Raw genomic sequence first — 21,941 nt, 5'->3', positions numbered from 1 at the left:
GGCGTGATAGTGGCGCGATAGTGGTGTGATAGTGGCGCGATAGTGGAGCGATAGTGGCGTGATAGCGGCGCGATAGCGGCGCGATAGCGGCGTGATAGTGGCGCGATAGTGGTGTGATAGTGGCGTGATAGCGGCGCGATAGCGGCACGATAGTGGTGTGATAGTGGCGTGATAGTGGCGCGATAGTGGCGTGATAGTGGTGCGATAGTGGTGTGATAGTGGCGTGATAGTGGCATGATAGTGGCGCGATAGTGGCGCGATAGCAGCACGATAGTGGTGCGATAGTGGCGCGATAGTGGTGTGATAGTGGCGTGATAGCGGCGCGATAGCGGCACAATAGTGGTGTGATAGTGGCGTGATAGTGGCGCGATAGTGGTGTGATAGTGGCGCGATAGTGGAGCGATAGTGGCGTGATAGCGGCGCGATAGCGGCGCGATAGCGGCGTGATAGTGGCGCGATAGTGGTGTGATAGTGGCGTGATAGCGGCGCGATAGCGGCACGATAGTGGTGTGATAGTGGCGTGATAGTGGCGCGATAGTGGCGTGATAGTGGTGCGATAGTGGTGTGATAGTGGCGTGATAGTGGCGCGATAGTGGTGTGATAGTGGCACAATAGTGGCGTGATAGTGGCGTGATAGTGGCGTGATAGCAGCACGATAGTGGCGTGATAGTGGCGCGATAGTGGCGTGATAGTGGCGCGATAGTGGCACGATAGCGGCGCGATAGCGGCACGATAGTGGCGTGATAGTGGTGTGATAGTGGCGCGATAGTGGCGTGATAGTGGCGTGATAGTGGCGCGATAGCGGCACGATAGTGGCGTGATAGTGGCGCGATAGTGGTGTGATAGTGGCGCGATAGCGGCACGATAGTGGTGTGATAGTGGCACGATAGTGGTGTGATAGTGGTGCGATAGTGGCATGCTAGTGGCGTGATAGCGGCACGATAGTGGTGTGATAGTGGCACGATAGTGGTGTGATAGTGGTGTGATAGTGGCGTGATAGTGGCGCGATAGTGGTGTGATAGTGGCACGATAGTGGTGTGATAGTGGCGTGATAGTGGCACAATAGCGTCATGGTAACATCGCAATAACATCACGATAACATCACGATAACATCATGATACTGGCACGATAGTGGCACGATAGCCTTGAGATAGCAGCACAATAGTGTCGCAATAACATCACGATAATGTCATGATACCCCGCACGATAGTGGCATGTTAGCAGCACGATACTGTCACTGTCACAACACCATCACTGTCACAACACCTGTCACGACACCCACCACTATCATGACACCCACCACTATCACAACACCCACCACTATTATGACACCCGTCCCGCTGCTGTCACTATCACAACACCCATCAGGACACCCATCACTGTCACGACACCCGTCACTATCACGACACCCATCACAACACCATCACTACCACAACGCTCATCGCTATCACGACCCCTGGCACCGTCACAACACCCGTCCCACCACCGTCACTATCATGACACCCGTCGCAACACCCAACACTATCACGACGCCCATCACTATCACGACGCCCATCGCTATCATGACGCCCTTCACTACCACGATGCCATCACTATCACAACACTACCACTATCACACCACCACCGCTATCGCGACACCCACCACAATCACACCATCGCTATCACAACACTACCACTATCGCGACACCCTCCACTATCGCGACACCCACCACGATCACACCATCACTATCACAACACCCATCGCTATCACGACAGCATCACTATCACAACACCGCCACTATCACGACACCCACCACAATCACACCATCACTATCACAACACCCCCCACTATCGCGACACCCACCACGATCACACCATCGCTACCGCAACACCCACCGCTATCCCGGCACCCACCGCCATCAGGACGTCCCCTCCCTCTCGCGACGCCTGCCGCTCTCGCGACACCCGCCAGCTCTCGCGACGCCCGCCAGCTCTCGCGACGCCCGCCAGCTATCTATCGCGACGCGCCGTACCGTCGCCCAGCAGCTGCAGCAGCGCGAGGTCGAGGGGCCGCTTCCAGCGCGAGCCCTTCTGCAGGGCGATGCCGTAGCCGGTGGTGGCGAACACCTTCCCCGAGCCGATGGTCACCAGCTTGCAGCCCTCGTCCTTGCGCGCCATGTAGTTCAGCACCGCCGCGTCGTAGATGAAGGCGTCCAGCTTCCTGCGGGGCGGGGCGGGGCGGGGAGGGGCGGGGCCGTGCCGGGACAAGCCCCGCCCACCGCCCGGCCCCGCCCGCCGGGCGCAGAGCCCCGCCCCCCCCGCAGCCAGCGGGCCCCCGTGTCCCGTCTCGCCCTGACCGCCCTACAAAAGTGGCCCCGCCCGCACCCAAAGCCCCGCCCACTGCCAACAGGCCCCGCCCATGGTGCCAAGCCCCGCCCACAAGGCTTAAGCCCCGCCCCCAAAGCCAGCAGTCCCCGCCCCCCATCCCATCTCGCCCTGCCCAACAAAAGCAGCCCCGCCCACATCTGCAGCCCCACCCACTGCCATCAGGCCCCGCCCACTGGCACCAAGCCCCGCCCACAAGCATTAAGCCCCGCCCCAAACCCAACTGTCCCCGCCCCCTTTCCCTGCCCCTCTCCCCGTCCCCACCCCCCTTCTCCAGGCCCCGCCCCCTCCCTGACCCCACCCACCCGTGGCCCCGCCCCCCATGGCCCCAACCCCTTTCCCATCGCCCCCTCCCTGACCCCGCCCCCTCTCCCTGCCCCTCTCTCTGTCCCCATCCCCATGGCCCCTCCCTGACCCCGCCCCCTGACCCCACCCTCCCTGACCCCGCCCCCTCCCTGACCCCACCCCTCATTGGCCCTGCCCCCTCCCTGACCCCGCCCCCCTGACCCCGCCCCCTCTCCCTGCTCCTCTCCCTGCCTCCACCCCTTGGTCCCTCCCTGACCCCATGACCCCACCCCTCCGTGGCCCCGCCCCCTCCCTGACCCCGCCCCCTCTCCCTGCCCCTCTCTCTGGCCCCACCCCCTGTCCCCATCCCCATGGCCCCTCCCTGACCCCGCCCCCTGACCCCACCCTTCCCTGACCCTGCCCCCTCCCTGACCCCACCCCTCCCTGGCCCTGCCCCCTCCATGACCCCGCCCCCTTACCCCGCCCCCTCTCCCTGCCCCTCCCTCTGGCCCCACCCCCTGTCCCCATGCCCACCCCTTTCCCCACGGCCCCTCCCTGACCCCAAGCTCCCTGACCCCGCCCCCTGAGCCCACCCCTCCGTGACCCCGCCCCCTCCCTGACCCCACCCCTCCATGACCCCAGCCCCTCTCCCTGCCCCTCCCTCTGGCCCCACCCCCTGTCCCCATGCCCATGGCCCCTCCCCGACCCCACCCCCGAACCCACCCCTCCATGACCCCGCCTCCCTCCCTGACCCCACCCCTCCATGACCCCGCCCCCTCTCCCTGCCCCTCCCTCTGGCCCCACCCCCTGTCCCTATCCCCACCCCTTTCCCCATGGCCCCTCCCTGAGCCCACCCCTCCCTGGCCCCGCCCCATCCCTAACCCTGCCCCCTGACCCCACCCTCCCTGGCCCCGCCCCCTGACCCTGACCCTTCCCCGACCCTGACCCCACTGACCCCACCCCTGACCCCACCCCTCCCTGACCCTGCCTCCTCTTCATCCCCACCCCCTGTCCCCATGCCCATGGCCCCTCCCTGACCCCGCCCCCTGACCCCACCCCTCCCTGGCCCTGCCCCCTCCATGACCCCGCCCCTCCATGACCCCGCCCCCTCTCCCTGCCCCTCTCTCTGACCCCACCCCCTGTCCCCATCCCCACCCCTTTCCCCATGGCCCCTCCCTGACCCCACCCTCCCTGGCCCCGCCCCCGGCCCCGCCCCTACCCGCTCTTGAGGTGCTGCAGGGCGTCCTCGACGCGGCGCTGGTTGTACTTGAGCATGTGGCTGTGCATGGCCGGGTAGTTGCTGCGGATGTTCTTCTCCGTGCTGCCGTTGGGCACCGTGCCGAACTTCAGGGGGGGGTACTGCTCCTGGGGGCGCTGGAACTGGGGGGGGCACCGGGGGGTCAGGGGGGTCACGGGGGTGCGAGGACATGGGGGTGGTCAGGGGGTTGGGGGGGGGGGACATGGAGGGGGGTCAGGGGGGTGGAGGGACATGGGAGGGGTCTAGAGGGGTACTGCTCCTGGGGGTGTTGGAACTGGGGGGGGCACCGGGGGGTCAGGGGGAACATGGGGGGCGGGGGGGTCGGGGCGGTACTGCTCCTGGGGGTGCTGCTCCTGGGGGTGCTGGTCCTGGGGGTGCTGGAACTGGGGGGAGGACACGGGGGGGGTCCTGCTTCTGGGGAACGGGGTCAGGGGCTGCGGGGGGTTGGACCCCCATTGGGTCGTGTTGGACCCCATGGGGCCATGTGGGGCCACACGGAGCCGTGTTAGGGGCCATATAGGGCCATATAGGGCCGTGTTAGACACCATGGTGCCATATGGGGCCATGTTGGACCCCACGGGGCCATATAGGGCCATGTTGGACCCCACGGGGCCATATAGGGCCGTGTTGGACCCTATGGGGACATACGGGGCCATATGGGGGTTTACAGAGATGTGTTGGACCCCATGGGGCCATATAGGGCCATGTTAGACCCCATGGAGCCATATGGGGCCATGTTGGACCCCACGGGGCCATATAGGGCCGTGTTGGACCTTATGGGGACATACGGGGCTGTATGGGGTTTTACAGAGATGTGTTGGACCCCATGGGGCCATATAGGGCCATGTTAGACCCCATGGGGCCATATAGGGCCTTGTTAGACTCTATGAGGCCATACGGGGCCACATTGGACCCCATGGGGCCATATAGGGCCATGTTAGACCCCACGGGGCCATATAGGGCCTTGTTAGACCCCATGGGGCCATATAGGGCCTTGTTAGACCCCATGGGGCCATATAGGGCTGTGATGGACCCCACGGGGCCATATAGGGCCGTGTTGGACCCCACGGGGCCATACGGGGCCACGCGGGACCCTCCGGGGCCGCACCTTGCGGTCGCTGAGCCCCGAGACGGTGTCGACGTACTCCTCCTGGATCATGAAGGCGGCCAGGTTGGCCGTGTAGCTGGCGAGGAAGATGACGGCGAAGAAGGCCCAGACCAGCACCATGATCTTGCTGGTGGTGCCGCGCGGGTTCTCCACCGGCACCGAGTTGTTGAACACCAGCGCCCACAGCAGCCACAGCGACTTCCCGATGGTGAACTTGGAGCCGCCCGCGCCTGGGGGGGGGGACACGGGGTCGCCCCCTGACCCCCCCCCAGACCCCTCGGGTCCCCCCCCCTGCCCCCCAATATCCCCCCACGTCCCCCCGTGTCCCCAAATCCCTTCACATCCCAGTATGCTCCCTCCCAGTATCCTCCCTCCCAGTTACCGCCCCCAGTTACCCGTCCCCCCAATAACCCCCCCGTTACACGTCCCCCCAGTCCCCCCCCCAGTTGCACCCCCCCAGTATCCTCTCTCCCAGTATCCTCCCTCCCAGTATCCTCCCACCCAGTTACCACCCCCAGTTACCCCCAGTTACCCGTCCCCCCAATAACCCCCCCGGTTACACGTCCCCCCAGTCCCCCCCCCAGTTGCACCCCCCCAGTACCTCTCTCCCAGTTACCCCCCTTCCCAATTACCCCTCCCAGTATCCCCCTCATCCCAGTTACCCTTCTCAGTTACCCCCCAGTTACCCCCCCATCCCAGTTACCCCTCCCAGTCCCCCTCCATCCCAGTTAGCCCCCCAGCTTCCCCCCATTCCAGTTACCCCCCCATTCCCCCCCATCCCAGTTACCCCTCTCAGTACCTCCCATCCCAGTTACCACCCCATTTCTCCCCCCATTCCTCCCCTCTCCCAGTTACCCTCCCCAGTTACACCCCCAGTTACCCCCCTCCCAATTACCCCCCAATTACCCACCCCATTTCCCCCCCCCCAATTCCCCCCCCAGTCCCCCCGTCCCAATTACCCCCCAGTACCCCTTTCCCAGTTACCCTTCCCAGTTATTCCCCATTCCAGTAACCCCCCTCATCCCAGTTACACCCCTCATCCCAGTTACCCCCCCTCCCAATTACCCCCCCAATCCCCTCCCAGTCCCCCCCCCCAATTCCCCCCCAGTACCCCTTTCCCAGTTACCCTTCCCAGTTATTCCCCATCCCAGTAACCCCCCTCATCCCAGTTACCCCCCCTCCCAATTACCCCCTCCCAGTTACCCCCCCCAAATCCCCTCCCAGTCCCCCCCCCCAATTCCCCCCCAGTACCCCTTTCCCCGCTACCCTTCCCAGTTATTCCCCGTCCCAGTGACCCCCTCCCCCCAGTAACCCCCCCCGGTTGCCCCCCCCAGTTGCCCCCCCCGCTCACGCCGGCCGGTGCCCAGGCTGCGGTTGTAGCCCCCGGGGCTGAAGTACTCGAAGAGGAAGACGGTGACGGCCACCACGGTCAGGCACATGACGAACATCATCACCCACACGGCCGGGCTGTACGGCTCTGCGGGCCCCCCCGGAAATAAATGACCCCCCCCCGAAACAAACAACCCCCCCAAAAGTACCCCCTCGATAAATAACAGCCCCCCAAAATACCCCAAAGTACATTAACAGCCCCCCAAAAATATCCTCCTAACACATAACACCCCCCAAATAAATAATGCCCCCCAAATAAATAACACCCCCCCGAAAATAAATGACCCCCCCCAAATAAATAACAGCCCCCAAAGTACCCCCTCGATGAGTAACAGCCCCCCAAAATACCCCCAAGATACGTTAACAGCCCCCAAAAATACCCTCGTAAGACATAAAAGCCCCCAAATAACACCCCCAATTAAATGACACCCCCCCAATTAAATAACACCCCCCCAAAATAAATACACCCCCCCAGATAAGTAACACCACCCAAATACCCCCCTGGTAAATAACAGCCCCCAAAATACCCCCCCAATGTTCCCCTAATAAATCACCCCCAGTAGGTCCCCCCAATAAACCACCCCCAATAAACTCTCCCCCCAGTAAATAAGTCCCCCAATGACCCCCCCAATAACTGCCCCCCCATTAATTGCCCCCCCCCCAATTACCGAGGAAGGCGGAGGGGGACACGGTGCCATTGCTGCGCGCCACCATCACGCTGATGCCGGTCTCGACGAAGGGCACGGAGAAGTCGACGACCTCGGAGCGCTCCTCGTTGATGGTCAGCGAGCCGATCGCCATGTCGGCGCGCCGGGCCGACACCTGGGCGGGGCCGGGGGGCGGGGCTTAGAAGGGCAGGGTCCCGGGAGGGCGGGGTCTCCGGGGGTGTGGCTGGGGGGGGTGTGGTCAGAGAGGCACGTCCCACCTCACCCGGGCGGTAGGCTTGGGCAGAGCTGGGGGGCGTGGCTTAGGGGGCGGGGGTGTGGTCATCAGGGGGCGGGGCTTAGGAGGGCGTGGTCAGGAGGGTGTGGTCCCTGGGAGGGCGTGGTCTCGGGGGTGTGGTCAAAGGGGCGTGTCCCACATAACCTGGGAGGTGGACTTGGGCAGGGCCGGGGGCGTGGCTTAGGGGGTGGGGGCGTGGTCAACTGGGGGCGGGGCTTTAGGAGGGCGTGGTCATGGGGGTGTGGTCCCGGAAGGGTGTGGTCTTGGGGGCATGGTCTCAGGGGGCGTGGTCAGGGGGATGTGTCCCACCTCATCCTGGGGAGACACCTGGGTGTGGTCAGGGTGTGGTCAGGAGGCGGGGCTTAGGAGGGAGTGGTCCGGGGTGTGGCATAGGGGGGCGGGGCTTAGGAGGGTGTGGTCCCGGGAGGGCGTGGCTTAGGGGTGTGGTCAGAGGGGCATATCCCACCTTGCCCCAAGTGGACTTGGACAGGGCCAAGAGGTGGGGGCGTGGTCACCAGGGGGCGGGGCTTAGGAGGGCGTGGCCATGTGGGCGTGGTCCTGGGGCGGGGCTTGGGGGTGTGTGGTTGGGTGGGGCTGTGTCCCGCTTTGCCTGGGCGGAGACCTGGGCAGGGGCGGGGGGGGTGGGGGTGTGGCTTAGGAGGGCGTGGCATAGGAGGGCGTGGCCAGGTGGGTGTGGCCAGAGAGGGGCGTGTCCTACCTCGTCTAGACAGAGATCTGTGTGGTGGTTGTGGGGGGCACAGGAGGGTGTGGTCATCAGGGGGCGTGGTCAACCGGGGCGTGGTCAACGGGGGCGTGTCTTAGGTGGGTGTGGCCAGTTGGGCGTGACCGGGTGGGTGTGGCTTAGGGTGGGTGTGGCCAGAGGGGGCGTGTCCCACCTTGCCCAGGTGGAGACCCGTGCAGGGCCAGGGGGGCATGGCTTAGGAGGGCGTGGTCAGGCGGGCATGGCTTAAGGGGGCGTGGCTTAAGGGGGCGTGGCTTAAGGGGGCGTGGCCCAAGGGGGCGTGTCCCACCTCGCCGATCATGCCGTTCCAGACGCCGTCCACCTTCTTGCCGTGGGTGCCGTGGGTCACCAGGTAGAGGTCGTAGGTGAAGGGCAGGGCGCGCGCCAGGCGCTTCAGCAGGTCGATGCAGAACCCCTTGCAGCAGCGCTTGGCGGGGGGGGGCGGCTCCCCGGGGGGGCTGTAAATTGCGGGGGGGGCACCATGGGGTCAGGGGGGCACTGGGGGGGGCATTGGGGGGTATAAGGGGGCATTGGGGGGGTTATATGGGGCTGGGGGGGCTGGATGTCGATGCAGAACCCCTTGCAGCAGCGCTTGGCGGGGGGGGGGGGGGGGGGGGCTCTCCGGGGGGGCTGCAAGTTTGGGGGGGGGGCATAAGGGGACATTGGGATATGGGGGGGATATTGGGACATGGGGGGGGTACCATGACATGGGGGGGGTCACCAGGACATGGGGGGGGTCACCGTGTCCTGGTGGGGTCACCACAATATGGGGGGACACCACCATGGGGGGGTCACCAGGCCACTGGGAGGGGGGGGTCACCAGGCCCCTGGGGGGGGTTCACCACCATATGGGGTCACCAGAACATGAGGGGGTCACCATGACATGGAGAGGTCACCACCACGGGGGGGTCACCAGGCCACCAGGGGGGTCACCAGGCCCCTGGGGGGGTCACCACCATGTGGGGTCACCAGAACATGGGGGGGGTCACCGTGACATGGGGGGGTCACCAGGCCACCAGGGGGGGTCACCAGGCCCCGGGGGGGGGGTCACCACCATGTGGGGTCACCATGACACGGGGGGGTCACCAGGCCAGCAGGGGGGGGTCACCAGGCCCCGGGGGGGGGGGGTCACCACCACGTGGGGTCACCAGAACATGGGGGGGGGGTCACCATGACACGGGGGGGTCACCACCATGGGGGGTCACCATGACATGGTGGAGTCACCACCATGTGGGGTCACCAGAACATGGGGGGGTCACCGTGACACAGGGGGGTCACCAGGCCACCAGGGGGGGTCACCAGGCCCCTGGGGGGGGTCACCACCATGTGGGGTCACCATGACACGGGGGGGTCACCAGGCCCCTGGGGGAGGGTTCACCACCATGTGGGGTCACCATGACACGGGGGGGTCACTGCCATGGGGGGGTCACCATGACATGGGGGGGGTCACCATGACACGGGGGGGGTCACCAGGCCCCTGGGGGGGTCACCACCATGTGGGGGTCACCATGACACAGAGAGGTCACTGCCATGGGGGGGGTCACCATGACATGGGGGGGTCACTGCCATGGGGAGGTCACCATGACACGGGGGGGTCATCAGGACATGGAGAGGTCACCATCATGTGGGGTCACCATGACACGGGGAGGTCACCGCCATGGGGGGGTCACCATGACATGGGAGGGTCACCAGGCCACCGGGGGGGGTCACCAGGCCCCCGGGGGGGGCGTCGCCGGCCCCCACCTGTGCGTGCGGTTCAGCTGCTGGCGGCAGGGCACGGAGTCGCGGATGCAGGTGCCGGTGTCGGGGTCGACGCCCTCGACGATGACGAAGGGGCGCTCCTCCAGCGTGGCCACCGCCAGGTGCCGCCCGTCCGCCACCGGCCGCGGGAACCCCCCCGCGCCCGGCCACGCCGGGTACTTCATGCGCAGCACGCGGCGCTCCCAGCTGCCCACCTGGGGGGGGGGGGGGCAGAGAAATAAGTCAGCGAAACGAGAAATCTGGTGGCAAGAAAAAATTTTTAAAGAAAATTAAAAAAAAAACGAAAAAACGGATGGAAAAGAAAAAAACGGACGGCAAAAAAATGTAATGAAAAAAGGATAGAAAAAATAATGGTAATAGTTAAGAAAAGGATGGCGAAAAAGAATAATGGTAATAAAAGGGTGGCGAAGAAATAATAAAAAAAAAAGGATGGCAAAAAAAATAATAAGAATAATTAAAAGGATGGCAAAAAAATAAGAATTAAAAAAGGTTGGCAAAAAATAATAATAAAAAAGGATGGCAAAAAATAATAAAAAAGGATGGCAAAAAATAATAATTTTTAAAAGGACAGCAAAAAAAAATAATAATTAAAAAAAGGATGGCAAAAAATAATAATTAAAAAAGGATAGCAAAAATAATAATTATTTTAAAAAAGAATGGCTGAAAAAATAATAATAATAAAAAAAGGATGGCAAAAAATAATTAAAAAAAATGGCAAAAAAACAACTCCCTCCTCCCCAAAAAAAAGGATGAAAAAAAAAAAGATGGAAAAAGAATCAAACAAACCCCACCCCCAAAAAAAAATGATGGCAAAAAAATGACCCCCCCCCACCCACAAAAAATGGATGGCAAAGAAACCAAAAACAAACAAACAAACAAACAAACAGATGGCAAAAACAAAAAAGATGGAAAAAAACAAGAAACAAACAAACAAACAAAAAAGGATGGGGAAAAAAAACAAAACCAAAAAAGAAAAAGAAAAAATGGATGGCAAGAAACCCCCCCAAAAATTAAAAAAAAAAATGGATGGAAAAAGAAGAAAAACAACGACAAAAAAACAAACAAAATCCCCAAGAAACTCCCCCCAAACCCCAAAACAGATGCCAAAAAAAAATCAAAACGAAACCAAAAACTCAAAAAACAGATGGCAAAAAATCAATAAATAAAATAAAATTAACCCAAACCCCAAAAGCGGATGGCAAAAGCCCCAACCCCCCCCAGAGCCGACGCCAAATCTCCCGGGACCAGCGCGCCGCCGCTCACCACCTCCCAGCTGCGCTCCTTGTTGAGCGCGATGACGACGAGCGAGGGGTTGACGAGGAAGCCGTCGGCGTTGAAGGAGAAGTCCTTCTGCCCCCAGGTGATGTTGGTGAAGTACCTTCGGGGGGGGGGGGGGGAGGGGGGGCACCGTCACCGCCGCGGCCCCCCCGGGACATGAGGGACGCGAGGGATGCGCCCAATGCATGCGATGCATATGATGCGTGCGATGCCCAGGATGCACGCAATGCATGCGATGCTCTTGATGCACACAGTGCATGTGATGCACACGATGCGTGCAATGCCCACAATGCACGCGATGCACGCGATGCACACAATGCATGTGATGCCCACGCTGCATGTGATGCGTGCGATGCATGGGATGCATGCGATGCCCATGATGCACACGATGCACGTGTTGCCCTTGATGCATGGGATGCCCACGATGCCCACAATGCATGTGATGCCCATGATGCACACGATGCACGTGTTGCCCTCGACGCATGCAATGCATGCAATGCCCATGATGCACGTGGTGCACACAACGCACACAATGCCTGCAACGCGTGCGATGCCCGTGATGCGCATGATGCCCGTGATGCCCACAATGCATACAATGCACGCGATACACGTGACGCACACAATGCCTGTGACGCCCGCAATGCAATGCATGTGATGCACGCGATGCCCGTGATGCATGCAATGCACGCGATGCCCACAATACCCACAATGCCCACAATGTGCATGATGCCCGGGATGCACGCAATGCATGCAATGCACACAATACACACGATGCGCGCAATGCCTGCAATACCCAGGACACCCAGGACGCCCGGACCGCTTGCCCCGGGGGTCTCACCGGTGGAGGTCGTCGTTGCCCTGGGTGGCGTTGGGCGCCCGGCAGTCGTTGTTGAACTCGGGGATGAAGCCGTAGTCCCGCAGCAGGGCCTCGGCCCCCTTGGCCACGATGGCCACGCCGTTGCGCACCCGGTGCTGGAGGTCGTCGCGCCAGCCGGAGGACAGCACGGCAAAGAGGCCGGCGGGGAGGTCCTCGGGCAGCTCCTCGCTGCCCCCCAGGTTGGTGCCCACCACGAACCAGATGTAGCCGGGCCCGGCGAGGCCGGCCTCCCGCGCCGCCCGGAAGATGGCCTCGGCCTCCTCCCGCGAGCAGTAGAGCAGCCGGATCTGGGCGCTGACCTCGCGGAGCTGCCGCCGCAGCCGCGTCCCCTCGGGGTCGTCAGTCAGGTTGAGGGTGAGGACGCCGCGGTGCTCCCAGCCGATGAAGCTGCTGTCGGTGAGCACCTCCACGTAGTCCACGAAGTCCTCGTAGCCGGGGAAGAGGGTGGTGACGACGGCGAAGGACGTCCAGTCGTACTCCTCCAGCACCTCGAAGATCACCTGGAGCTGCTGCTCCGTCGAGGAGCCCAGCTGGAGGAAGGTGGAGCCCTTCTCCTGCGGGGACAGGGGGCAGCGGGGGGGGCAATGGGTTGGCTCTCAGCATGCTTGGGGTCAAGCAGTTGGCTCTCGGCATGCTTGGGGTCATTGGGTTGGCTCTCGGCATGGGTTGGGGTTGGGTTGGGGTCAATGGGTTGGCTCTAGGCATGCTTGGGGTCATTGGGTTGGCTCTAGGCATGGGTTGGGGTTGGGTTGAGATCATTATTTTGGCTCTAAGTATGGTTGGGGTTGGGTTGGGGTCAATATTTTGGCTCTAGACGTGTTTGGGGTTGGGTTGGGGTCAATGGGTTGGCCCTAGACAGGGTTGGAGTTTGGTTTTGGTCAATGGGTTGGCTCTAGGCATGGCTGAAGTGGGGTTGGGGTCAATATTTTGGCTCTAGGCATGATTCAAGTTGGGTTGGAGTCAATGCGTTGGCCCTAGACATGGTTGGGGTTGGGTTGAGGTCAATGGGTTGGCCCTAGACGTATTTGGGGTTGGGTTGGGGTCAACAGGTTGCCTCTAGGCACAATTAGGGTTGGGTTGGGGTCAATATTTTGTCTCTAGGCACCGTTGGGGTTGGGTTAGGGTCAATGGGTTGGCCCTAGACATGATTGGGGTTGGGTTGGAGTCAACAGCTTGCCTCTGTGCACAATTAGGGTTGGGTTGGGGTCAATATTTTGTCTCCAGACATGCTTGGGGTTGGGTTGGGGTCAACATTTTGGCCCTAGACATGTTTGGGGTTGGGTTGGGGTCAATGGGTTGGCCCTAGACGTATTTGGGGTTGGGTTGGGGGTCGATGTTCCGGCTCCAGTCCCCTTTCGGGGCTGTCGCACGGCTCTGCATGTGCCCACATCCCCCCCCCCCCCAAACCTTGGGCGTGAGCACGATGGCGGAGCCGCCGTTGACGCCGACGATGGGCACCGAGGTCTGGGCCGAGATGAAGTCGAGGATCTGCGCCACGGCCTCGGAGCCGGAGTCGTCCTCGAAGACGACGCCGTGGATGCGCAGCGAGGAGAGGACGTCGCAGAGGCGCACGATCAGGCTCCGGGGGTTGGTGTCGTTCAGCACCACCGCCACCGGGTTGACGTCCAAGGGGAAGTCCCGGAAGGCGGCGGGGGCCAGGCGGGCGCCGGCGGGGCCGTAGGAGGCGCCGCTGAGGATGACGGCCACGTTGAGCGCCCGCCGGCCGCCCTCGGGACGCGGCTCCAGGAAGGGGCCGGCGCAGGCCAGCGCCAGGGCGAAGAGCATGGTGCCGAGCGGGGCGGCCCCGCGGGCGGTCATGGCGCCGGCGCCGAGGCCTAAGGGGAGGGGGGCGGGCGGGGAGGGGGGTGTCAGATGGGGTGCGGGGTGGCACCCGGTGGCACCCAGTGCCAGCCAGCATCAGCCAGCATCGCCCAGTGCCCCCGGTGCCACCCAGCATCACCCAGTGCCCCCCAGCATCACCAGTGCCCCCAGTGCCAGTCAGCATCGCCCAGTGCCCCCAGTGTCACCCAACGTCACCCAGTGCCCCCAGTGCCACCCAGCATCACCCAGTGCCCCCCAGCATCACCCAGTGCCCCCAGTGCCAGTCAGCATCGCCCAGTGCCCCCGGTGCCACCCAGCACCACCCAGTGCCCCCAGTGCCACCCAACGTCACCCAGTGTCACCCGACGTCACCCAGTGCCCCCAGTGCCACCCAGCACCACCCAGTGCCCCCAGTGCCACCCGACGTCACCCAGCGTCACCCGACGTCACCCAGTGCCCCCAGTGCCACCCAGCACCACCCAGTGCCCCCAGTGCCACCCAACGTCACCCAGCGTGACCCGACATCACCCAGTGCCCCCGGTGTCACCCTACATCACCCAGTGCCACCCAACATCACCCAGTACCCAGCACCACCCAGTGTCACCGGTGCCAGCAGTGACACAGCACCACCAGTGCCACCCAGTGCCACCAGAGCCACCCGGTGCCACCCAGCATCATCCAGTGCCCGGCGTCACTGGTGCCAGCAGTGACACAGCACCACCAGAGCCACCCAGTGCTCCCAGTGCCGCCCCTGCCCCACCGTACTGGGGGCCCACATCGGGCCCAGCTCCAGAACACGTCGCGACATGTCACGACACGCCGTCGCTCCCCGACACGCGGGGGCACGGCAAGGACAGCGCGGGGGCCACCAGGGGACACCGGGGACCCCCGGAGGGGCCCCGTCCCCAGCCCGGGGGTGACCTTGAGGCCACCGCGTGCGTGTCCCGGGGACAGACCCCGTAACGTCCCCATAACGTCCCTGTCCCCATAATACTGGGGACAAACCCGCGGCACCGTCCCCCCGCTGTCCCCGTCCCCGTAATGTCCCTGTCCCCGAAACGTCCCCGTCCCCGTAGCACCGGGGGACAAACCCGCGGCACCGTCCCCATCCCTGCAACGTCCCCGCGCCGGTGGGGACAGACCCGTGCCGGGGGGGGGGGGCAAACCAGTGCCAAACCGGTGCCAAACTGGTGCCACCATCCCCACAGCAGCAGGGGGCAGCCCCATAGCGCTGCCCCATGGCCGTGGGGACAAACCCGCACCAGTGTCCCCACGGCACTGCCCCACGGCACTGCCCCACGGCACCCTACAGCGCTGCCCCATAGCGCTGCCCCACGGCTGTGCCCTATGGCTTCACCCCATGGCTCTGCCCCACAGCTCTGCCCCATGGCACCGCCCCACGGCTCTGCCCCACGGGTCTGCCCCATGGCACCACCCTATGGCACTGCCCCACAGCTCTGCCCCATAACTCAGCCCCACGGCTCTGCCCCACAGATCTGCCCCACGGCACCACCCCATGGCACCGCCCCACAGCTCTGCCCCATAACTCAGCCCCACGGCTCTGCCCCACAGATCTGCCCCACAGCACCACCCCATGGCACCGCCCCACAGCTCTGCCCCATAACTCAGCCCCACAGCTCAGCCCCACAGATCTGCCCCACGGCACCACCCCATGGCACCGCCCCACGGCTCTGCCCCATGCATCTGCCCCACAGCTCTGCCCCATAACTCAGCCCCACAGCTCAGCCCCACAGATCTGCCCCATGGCACCACCCCATGGTACTGCCCCATGGCTCTGCCCCATAGATCTGCCCCACAGCTCTGCCCCATAACTGAGCCCCACAGCTCTGCCCCACAGCTCTGCCCCATGGCACCACCCTATGGCACTGCCCCACAGCTCTGCCCCATAACTGAGCCCCACAGCTCAGCCCCACAGATCTGCCCCATGGCACCACCCCATGGCACTGCCCCATGGCTCTGCCCCATGCATCTGCCCCACAGCTCAGCCCCACGGCTCTGCCCCACGGTTCCTACCTGGGCCCAGCTCCGCTCCCGGGGGCTCTGCCTCATCTCGGCTGCAGATGGGGGGGGGGGGGGAATTTGGGGACACGGGGACGGGATTTGGGGGGGGGGGAGAATTTGGGGTCCGGGGGGGGGATTTGGGGTCGGGGGGGGGGGGGGCAAGGAACTGGGGGGGGGGGAGCAGAAACGGGTGGGGCTGGGGGGGGGCTGAGGCGGCTGCTCCTGGTGGGGGGGGGGGGGACAAAGTGCTGGGAGCCCCCAAATCTCCAGAAACCCCCCCAAAAAATCCTCCCCCCCCCCCAGGACACCAGGACCCCCCCACCCCCCCACCCCCCCTCCCTGAGCCCCCCCCAACCTCCCCAACCCCCCCCAGCCCCCCAACCCCCCCCAGGCACCCCCCTGGGTCCCAGCCCCCCAACTGCCCCCCGCGCCCCCCAGTTGCTCCCAGTCTCTCCCAGCACCCCCCCCACGGTTCCCCCCCAGTGCCTCCCAGTGCTCCCAGTGCCCCCAGTGCCCCCCCCCGGCCGGTCCCGCCGCCCCCCGCCCCCTGCAGCACCGGGCGCTGCGTGCAGAATATTAATGGGGCCGGGGTGCGGGAGGGCGCGTGCAAGGCGCGCGTGCAAAATGCGCGTGCAAAGCCCGCGGGGGCGCGCCCCGGTGCCCCCCCCCCCGTCCCACGCGTGTCGGGGGGCTGCCCCGCGGGGGGGGGCCGGGGGGGTTGGGTTTTTTTTTGGGGGGGGGTGGTTATTTTTTTGGGGTGGGATTTGGGTTTTTGGGGGGTTTTTTGTTTTTTTTTGGGGGGGGGTTGGGGGGAGGTTTTTGGGGTGCCCCCCCCTCACCTGCTCACGCTCCCCGCCGCATCCCCGCCGCCGCCGCCGGGCGCGCGGACACCGGCCCTGGCCCCGCCCCCCGGCGGGTGGCCACGCCCACCCGGGGCACGTGGCCACGCCCCTTTTTGACCGACCCCCCCCCCCTCCCCAATTACACCCCCCCCCCAAAATTACCCCCCCCCCTTACCCCCCCAATTACCCCCCCCCTCCTTTCACCCCCTCCCCTCTCTCCTGGTCCCGGAGCAAAGATTTGGGGGGGGGGGGGGGGGCAGACAGACGGACACACGGACACGGGTGGACAGACGGACGGGGGGGGACAGACGGACGGACGGACAGACAGACGGACACACAGAGGGACGGATGCACGGACAGACAGACGGACAAGGGGGTGGGGAGACGGACGGACAGACGGACGGACGGCTGGGAGCACGGACAGACGGACGGACAGGGAGGGGGGAGACAGACGGACGGACAGACGGACGGAGACACGGGCGGACAGACGGACGGACAGACGGACAGGGAGGTGCGGCAGGCGGACGGACGGACGGACAGACGGCCGCGCGGCCGCGCAGACAGACGGACACGGACAGACGGACGGACAGAAGGATGGGGGGGGGTGCAGACAGACAGACGGACGGACGGATGGAGGGACAGATGGGACAGGCAGACGGACAGACGGGCGGACAGACGGACAGACGGACAGGCTCCGGCACCGACGCCGGCGTGCCCGTGCACCCCTGTGCACGCACGCACGTGCACACGCACCCCTTGCGCACGCGCACCTGTTGCACACGCGCGCCGCTATGCGCACACACACACACACACCCCTTGCACACGCACCTGTTGCACCCATCTGCTTCTGGCACTCGTGCCCCTTGCACGTGCACACACATACACACCCCTTGCACACTTGCACCCCTTTCACACTCACTCCCTCGCACGCTCACCCCCTTGCACACACACTCTCCTTGCACACACCCCTTGCACACACACACACCCCCCTTGCACACTCACTCCCTCGCACGCTCACCCCCTTGCACACCCACTCTCCTCGCACACCCCCCCCTTGCACACCCCCCCCCCCACCTTGCACATGCACACACCTGTACAACCCCCCCCTTGCACACTCACGCCCCTTGCACACGCCCCCCCCCCCTTGCACGCCCGGGCCGGTGCAGCCCCCTCCCAGCTCCCTCCCCCCCCTCCCCTCCCGGTGGGGGCGTGGCCGAGGGTGAGGGGGGCGTGGCCACCGCTTGGCCCCTCCCCCCCGGCAGCGCCGCTGCTGTCAACATGGGGCGGGGGGGGGGCAGCTGGGGGGGCAGTTATGGGGCGGGGGGGCAGTTGTGGGGCAGTTGTGGGGCAGGAAGGCCCCCGGGGGGGCAGTTATGGGGCAGAGGGGGGCAGTTGGGGGCAGCTGGGGGGCAGGAAGGCCCCCAGGGGGGCAGTTATGGGGCACGAGGGCAGTTGGGGGGCAGTTATGGGGCAGGAAGGCCCCCGGGGGGGCAGTTATGGGGCGGGGGGGGCAGTTGGGGGGCAGGAAGGCCCCCAGGGGGGCAGTTATGGGGCACGGGGGCAGTTGGGGGGCAGTTATGGGGCAGGAAGGCCCCCGGGGGGGCAGTTATGGGGCATGGGGGCAGTTGGGGGGCAGTTATGGGGCAGGAAGGCCCCCAAGGGGGCAGTTATGGGGCAGGGGGGGCGGTTGGGGGGCAGCTGGGGGGCTCTTATGGGGCAGGGAGGCTCCTGGGGGGGCACTTATGGGGCGGGGGGGGGCTGGCTGGGGGGGATATGGGGGGCGGGGATGTGGGGCAGCCGCGGTGGGACCCAGGCCCAGTTCTGTGGGACCCTGCCCCCATGTATTGCCCCCTGCCCCATTTCTATTGCCCCCAGGCCCCATTTGTTGCCCCCAGACCCAATTTATAGGATCCTGACCCAATTTTATGGGATCCTGCCCCCATTTTTGTTGCCCCCAGACCCCTTTCGTTGCCCCCAGACCCACTTTTTAGGCTCCTGACCCCCTTTTAAGGCCCCCAGTCCCCATTTATTGCCCCCCATCGCACCTCCCACCCACGACGCCCCCTCCCCCCCCCCCGCCCCTTTCCCGCCTTTTCCTTTCCCGCCCTTTCTGGCGGCGGGGGCGGGGCCCGCGCAGGCGCGGTGCGCTCTGGCCACGCCCCCGGGCGCGGGGCGCAGGCGCGGGGTGGGGGCGGGGGCGGGGCCGGGCCGGGCGCGCACGCGCGGGGCCAAAGTCAGCGGCGGGCGGCAGGTCAGGGGGGGCGGGGGGCGCGCTAGCGACCGGCATTGCACCCCCTGCGCCCGGCATTGCACCCCCTGCACCCCGCGTTGCACCCGGCATTGCACCCCGAGCAACTGACACTGCACCCGGCATTGCAACCCCTGTGACCTGCATTGCAACGGGCATTGCACCCGGCATTGCAACCCCTGCAACTGACATTGCACCGGGCATTGCACCCTGAGTAACTGGCATTGCACCCTGCATTGCACCCTGAGCAACCTGCTTTGCAACTGGCATTGCACCCGCAGCACCCCGCATTGCACCCGGCATTGCACCCCGAGCAACTGGCACTGCACCTCCTGCAACTGACATTGCACCCTGCATTGCAACCCCTGTGACCTGCGTTGCAACGGGCATTGCAACTGGCATTGCGCCCTGAGTAACAGGCATTGCACCCTGCATTGCAACCCCTGTGACCTGCATTGCAACTGGCACTGTACCCTGAGTAACTGGCATTGCACCCTGCCTATCACCCTGAGCAACCTGCATTGCAAATGGCATTGCACCCTCAGCACCCCGCATTGCACCTGGCATTGCACCCTGAGCAACCTGCATTGCACCCGGCATTGCAACCTGTGCACCCCGCGTTGCACCTCCTGCAAGCGGCATTGCACCCGGCATTGCAACTGGCATTGCGCCCTGAGTAACAGGCATTGCACCCTGCCTTGCAACCCCTGTGACCTGCATTGCAACTGGCACTGTACCCTGAGTAACTGGCATTGCACCCTGCCTATCACCCTGAGCAACTTGCATTGCAAATGGCATTGCACCCTCAGCACCCCACATTGCACCCGGCATTGCACCCTGAGCAACTGACACTGCACCTCCTGCAACTGACATTGCACCCGGCATTGCAACTGGCATTGCGCCCTGAGTAACTGGCATTGCACCCTGAGCAGCCTGCATTGCAAATGGCATTGCACCCTCAGCACCCCGCATTGCAACGGGCACTGTGACTCCTGTCACCTGCATTGCACCCTGCATTGCACCCCCAGCACCCTGCATTGCACCTGGCATTGCACCCCCTGCAACCTGCGTTGCACCCGGCATTGCAGTCTGTTACACCCCCCCGTGCCCTGCATTGCACCCTGCACGATCTGCATCGCACCCCCCATTGCGCTCAGTATCGCCCCCTGCACTGCAGCCCTGCACACCGCAATGCACCCCTTGCACCCGGCGTTGCACCCCCTGCACCCTGTGCACTCTGCATCGCACCTGCTGCACTGCGCGTTGCACCTGTGCTGCGCTTGTTGCGCCTTGCGTTGCATTCTGCACCACACCCCTTGTTGCACCCTGCATCGCGCCCAGTGCCCCTGTGCTGCACTTGTGGCACCCTGCGTTGCGTCCTGCGTTAAACCCTTTACACCCTGCAGTGCGCCCCGCGTTGCAGCTGTGCTGCACCTGCATTGCCCCCGCATTGCACCTGGGGTGCCCCCGCGTTGCAGCTGTGCTGCACCCTGCATTGCCCCTGTGTCGCGCCCCGCACTGCACCTCGTGGTCCTCACCTTGCAGCCTGCAGCGCACCCAGCCCTGCACCCAGCATTGCACCCTGTGCACCTCGCACTGCGCCCTGCACTGCAGCCTGTGCACTCTACATTGCACCACGCCTTGCATCCCTTGCACCCTGTGCACCCTGTGCACCCTGCCTTGCACTCTGTGCACCCCACATTGCACCCTGCATTGCACCGTTTGCACCCTGTGCTCCCTGCATTGCACCCAGCTTTGCACCCAGCGTTGCACCCCACAGTGCACCCTGTGCACCCTACCTTGCACTCTGTGCACCCCACGCTGCACCCCGCATTGCACCGTTTGCATCCTGCATTGCACCCTGCATTGCACACAGCATTGCATCCTGTGCACCCTGTGCACCCTGCATTGCAGCCCACATTGCACCCTGTGCACCCCACATTACACCCAGCATTGCACCCTGTGCACCCCACATTGCATCATGCATTGCACCCCACCTTGCACACTTTGCACCCCACATTGCACACTGCATTGCACCCTTTGCACCCTGTGCACCCTCTGCACCCTGCATTGCAGCCCACATTGCACCCTGTGCACCCTGTGCACCCCGCATTGCACCCCTCCTTGCACCCTGTGCACCCTGTGCACCCCGCATTGCACCCCTCCTTGCACCCTGTGCACCCCGCATTGCACCCTGCATTGCACCCTGTGCACCCTGCATTGCACCCCGCATTGCACCCCTCCTTGCACCCTGTGCACCCCGCGTTGCACCCCTCCTTGCACCCTGTGCACCCTTTGCACCCCACATCTCCCCTTGTGCCCTCTCGTTCCCCCGTGCACGCGCCGCGCGCCCCCTGCCTGACCTCAGCGTGACGCCGCGGCGACGTCGCGGTGACATCATCGCGGTGACGTCAGCGTGACGCCGCCCGCCTCGTGCAGGATGCTGCGCGCGGTGGCCCGGCGCCGGGTGCTGGTGGCCGCCCCGCGGCGCGCGGTGGCCTCGCTGGTGGCCGAGCTGGCCCGGGCCAAGCGGCGCCCCCGGCCCCTCGAGCCCCCGGGCTGGGAGCAGGAGTTCCGGGACAGCTTCGTGCCCCTCTCCAAGGAGCAGCTGCGGGGGCTGCTGCTGGCCGTGAGGGCGCTGGGGACACTGGGGACGCTGGGGACATCCGTGGGGACGGGGGGACACTGGGGACACTGGAGACACTGGTGGGGACAGGGGGACACTGGGGACACTGGGGGCGTTGGGATAGGGAGGGGGATTTGGGGACATTGGGGACAGGGGGGGCAGGGGGACATGGATGGGGATACAGGGATATGGGGACACTGGGGACATTGGGGACATCGGTGGGGACAGGGGGACACTGGGGACATTGGGGTCATTAGGATAGGGAGGGGGATTTGGGGACAGGGGCCACTGGGGACAGGGGGACCTCAATGGAGACTTTGGGGACAGGGGGACATCGGTGGGGACATTGGGGACAGGGGGACGTGGGGACATTGGGGA

At 64.6% G+C, this 21,941-nt stretch overlaps 3 protein-coding genes across 5 annotated transcripts; 1 reads left to right on the top strand and 2 right to left on the bottom strand.

Annotated features, from left to right (window-relative positions):
• Positions 1–932: 932 nt before the first annotated feature.
• LOC308186879 (glutamate receptor ionotropic, NMDA 2D-like) lies at positions 933–16,719 on the bottom strand. Of its 3 annotated transcripts, none has more exons than XR_013944360.1 (13): positions 16,687–16,719; positions 15,860–15,900; positions 13,412–13,839; positions 11,966–12,558; positions 11,113–11,227; positions 9,832–10,043; positions 8,378–8,546; positions 7,073–7,226; positions 6,367–6,492; positions 5,016–5,245; positions 3,869–4,029; positions 1,773–2,200; positions 933–1,688 (listed from the first exon to the last, which is right to left on the bottom strand). XR_013944360.1 is itself a non-coding variant. In XM_080609040.1 (13 exons), exons 3-12 carry the CDS (start codon positions 13,820–13,822, stop codon positions 1,990–1,992), a joined length of 2,382 nt encoding a protein of 793 aa, XP_080465166.1. In that variant the 5' UTR covers positions 13,823–13,839; positions 15,860–15,900; positions 16,687–16,719; the 3' UTR covers positions 933–1,926; positions 1,964–1,989. The 3 variants fall into 3 exon arrangements, 2 of the variants coding, with proteins under 2 accessions (XP_080465166.1, XP_080465165.1); XM_080609040.1 differs by having other exon boundaries at positions 933–1,926; positions 1,964–2,200; XM_080609039.1 differs by having other exon boundaries at positions 933–2,200.
• A 1,893-nt stretch (positions 16,720–18,612) lies between these two features.
• LOC308186882 (uncharacterized protein) lies at positions 18,613–20,085 on the bottom strand (the record flags this gene model as incomplete). Its single annotated transcript, XM_080609042.1, has 3 exons — positions 18,613–19,288; positions 19,388–19,929; positions 20,065–20,085. The coding sequence occupies 3 exons, from the start codon at positions 20,083–20,085 to the stop codon at positions 18,613–18,615; spliced, it is 1,239 nt and encodes a 412-aa protein (XP_080465168.1).
• Positions 19,916–21,626, top strand: LOC308186881 (uncharacterized protein). Its single transcript, XM_080609041.1, has 2 exons — positions 19,916–20,777; positions 20,889–21,626. Exons 1-2 carry the CDS (start codon positions 20,129–20,131, stop codon positions 21,308–21,310), a joined length of 1,071 nt encoding a protein of 356 aa, XP_080465167.1. The 5' UTR covers positions 19,916–20,128; the 3' UTR covers positions 21,311–21,626.
• Positions 21,627–21,941: the final 315 nt, after the last annotated feature.

This window comes from Anser brachyrhynchus (genome assembly GCF_964034855.1).
Source record: "Anser brachyrhynchus genome assembly, contig: SCAFFOLD_632, whole genome shotgun sequence".
Lineage (NCBI taxonomy): Eukaryota > Metazoa > Chordata > Aves > Anseriformes > Anatidae > Anser > Anser brachyrhynchus.
This window is presented reverse-complemented; position numbering and strand designations above follow the sequence as displayed.

What these genes read in the sequence shown, in the direction of transcription:
- LOC308186881 (XM_080609041.1), top strand. Translation starts at nt 20,129, where the DNA reads ATGCACCCCTTGCACCCGGCGTTGCACCCCCTGCACCCTGTGCACTCT. An exon ending in GCTGCACCCCGCATTGCACC is followed by an intron (nt 20,778 to 20,888) that starts GTTTGCATCCTG and finishes CATTACACCCAG; the next exon opens with CATTGCACCCTGTGCACCCC.
- LOC308186879 (XM_080609039.1), bottom strand. Translation starts at nt 13,822, where the DNA reads ATGACCGCCCGCGGGGCCGCCCCGCTCGGCACCATGCTCTTCGCCCTG. An exon ending in GGCAACGACGACCTCCACCG is followed by an intron (nt 11,228 to 11,965) that starts GTGAGACCCCCG and finishes CCCCCCCCGAAG; the next exon opens with GTACTTCACCAACATCACCT. An exon ending in CGGGGCTCAGCGACCGCAAG is followed by an intron (nt 4,030 to 5,015) that starts GTGCGGCCCCGG and finishes TGCCCCCCCCAG; the next exon opens with TTCCAGCGCCCCCAGGAGCA.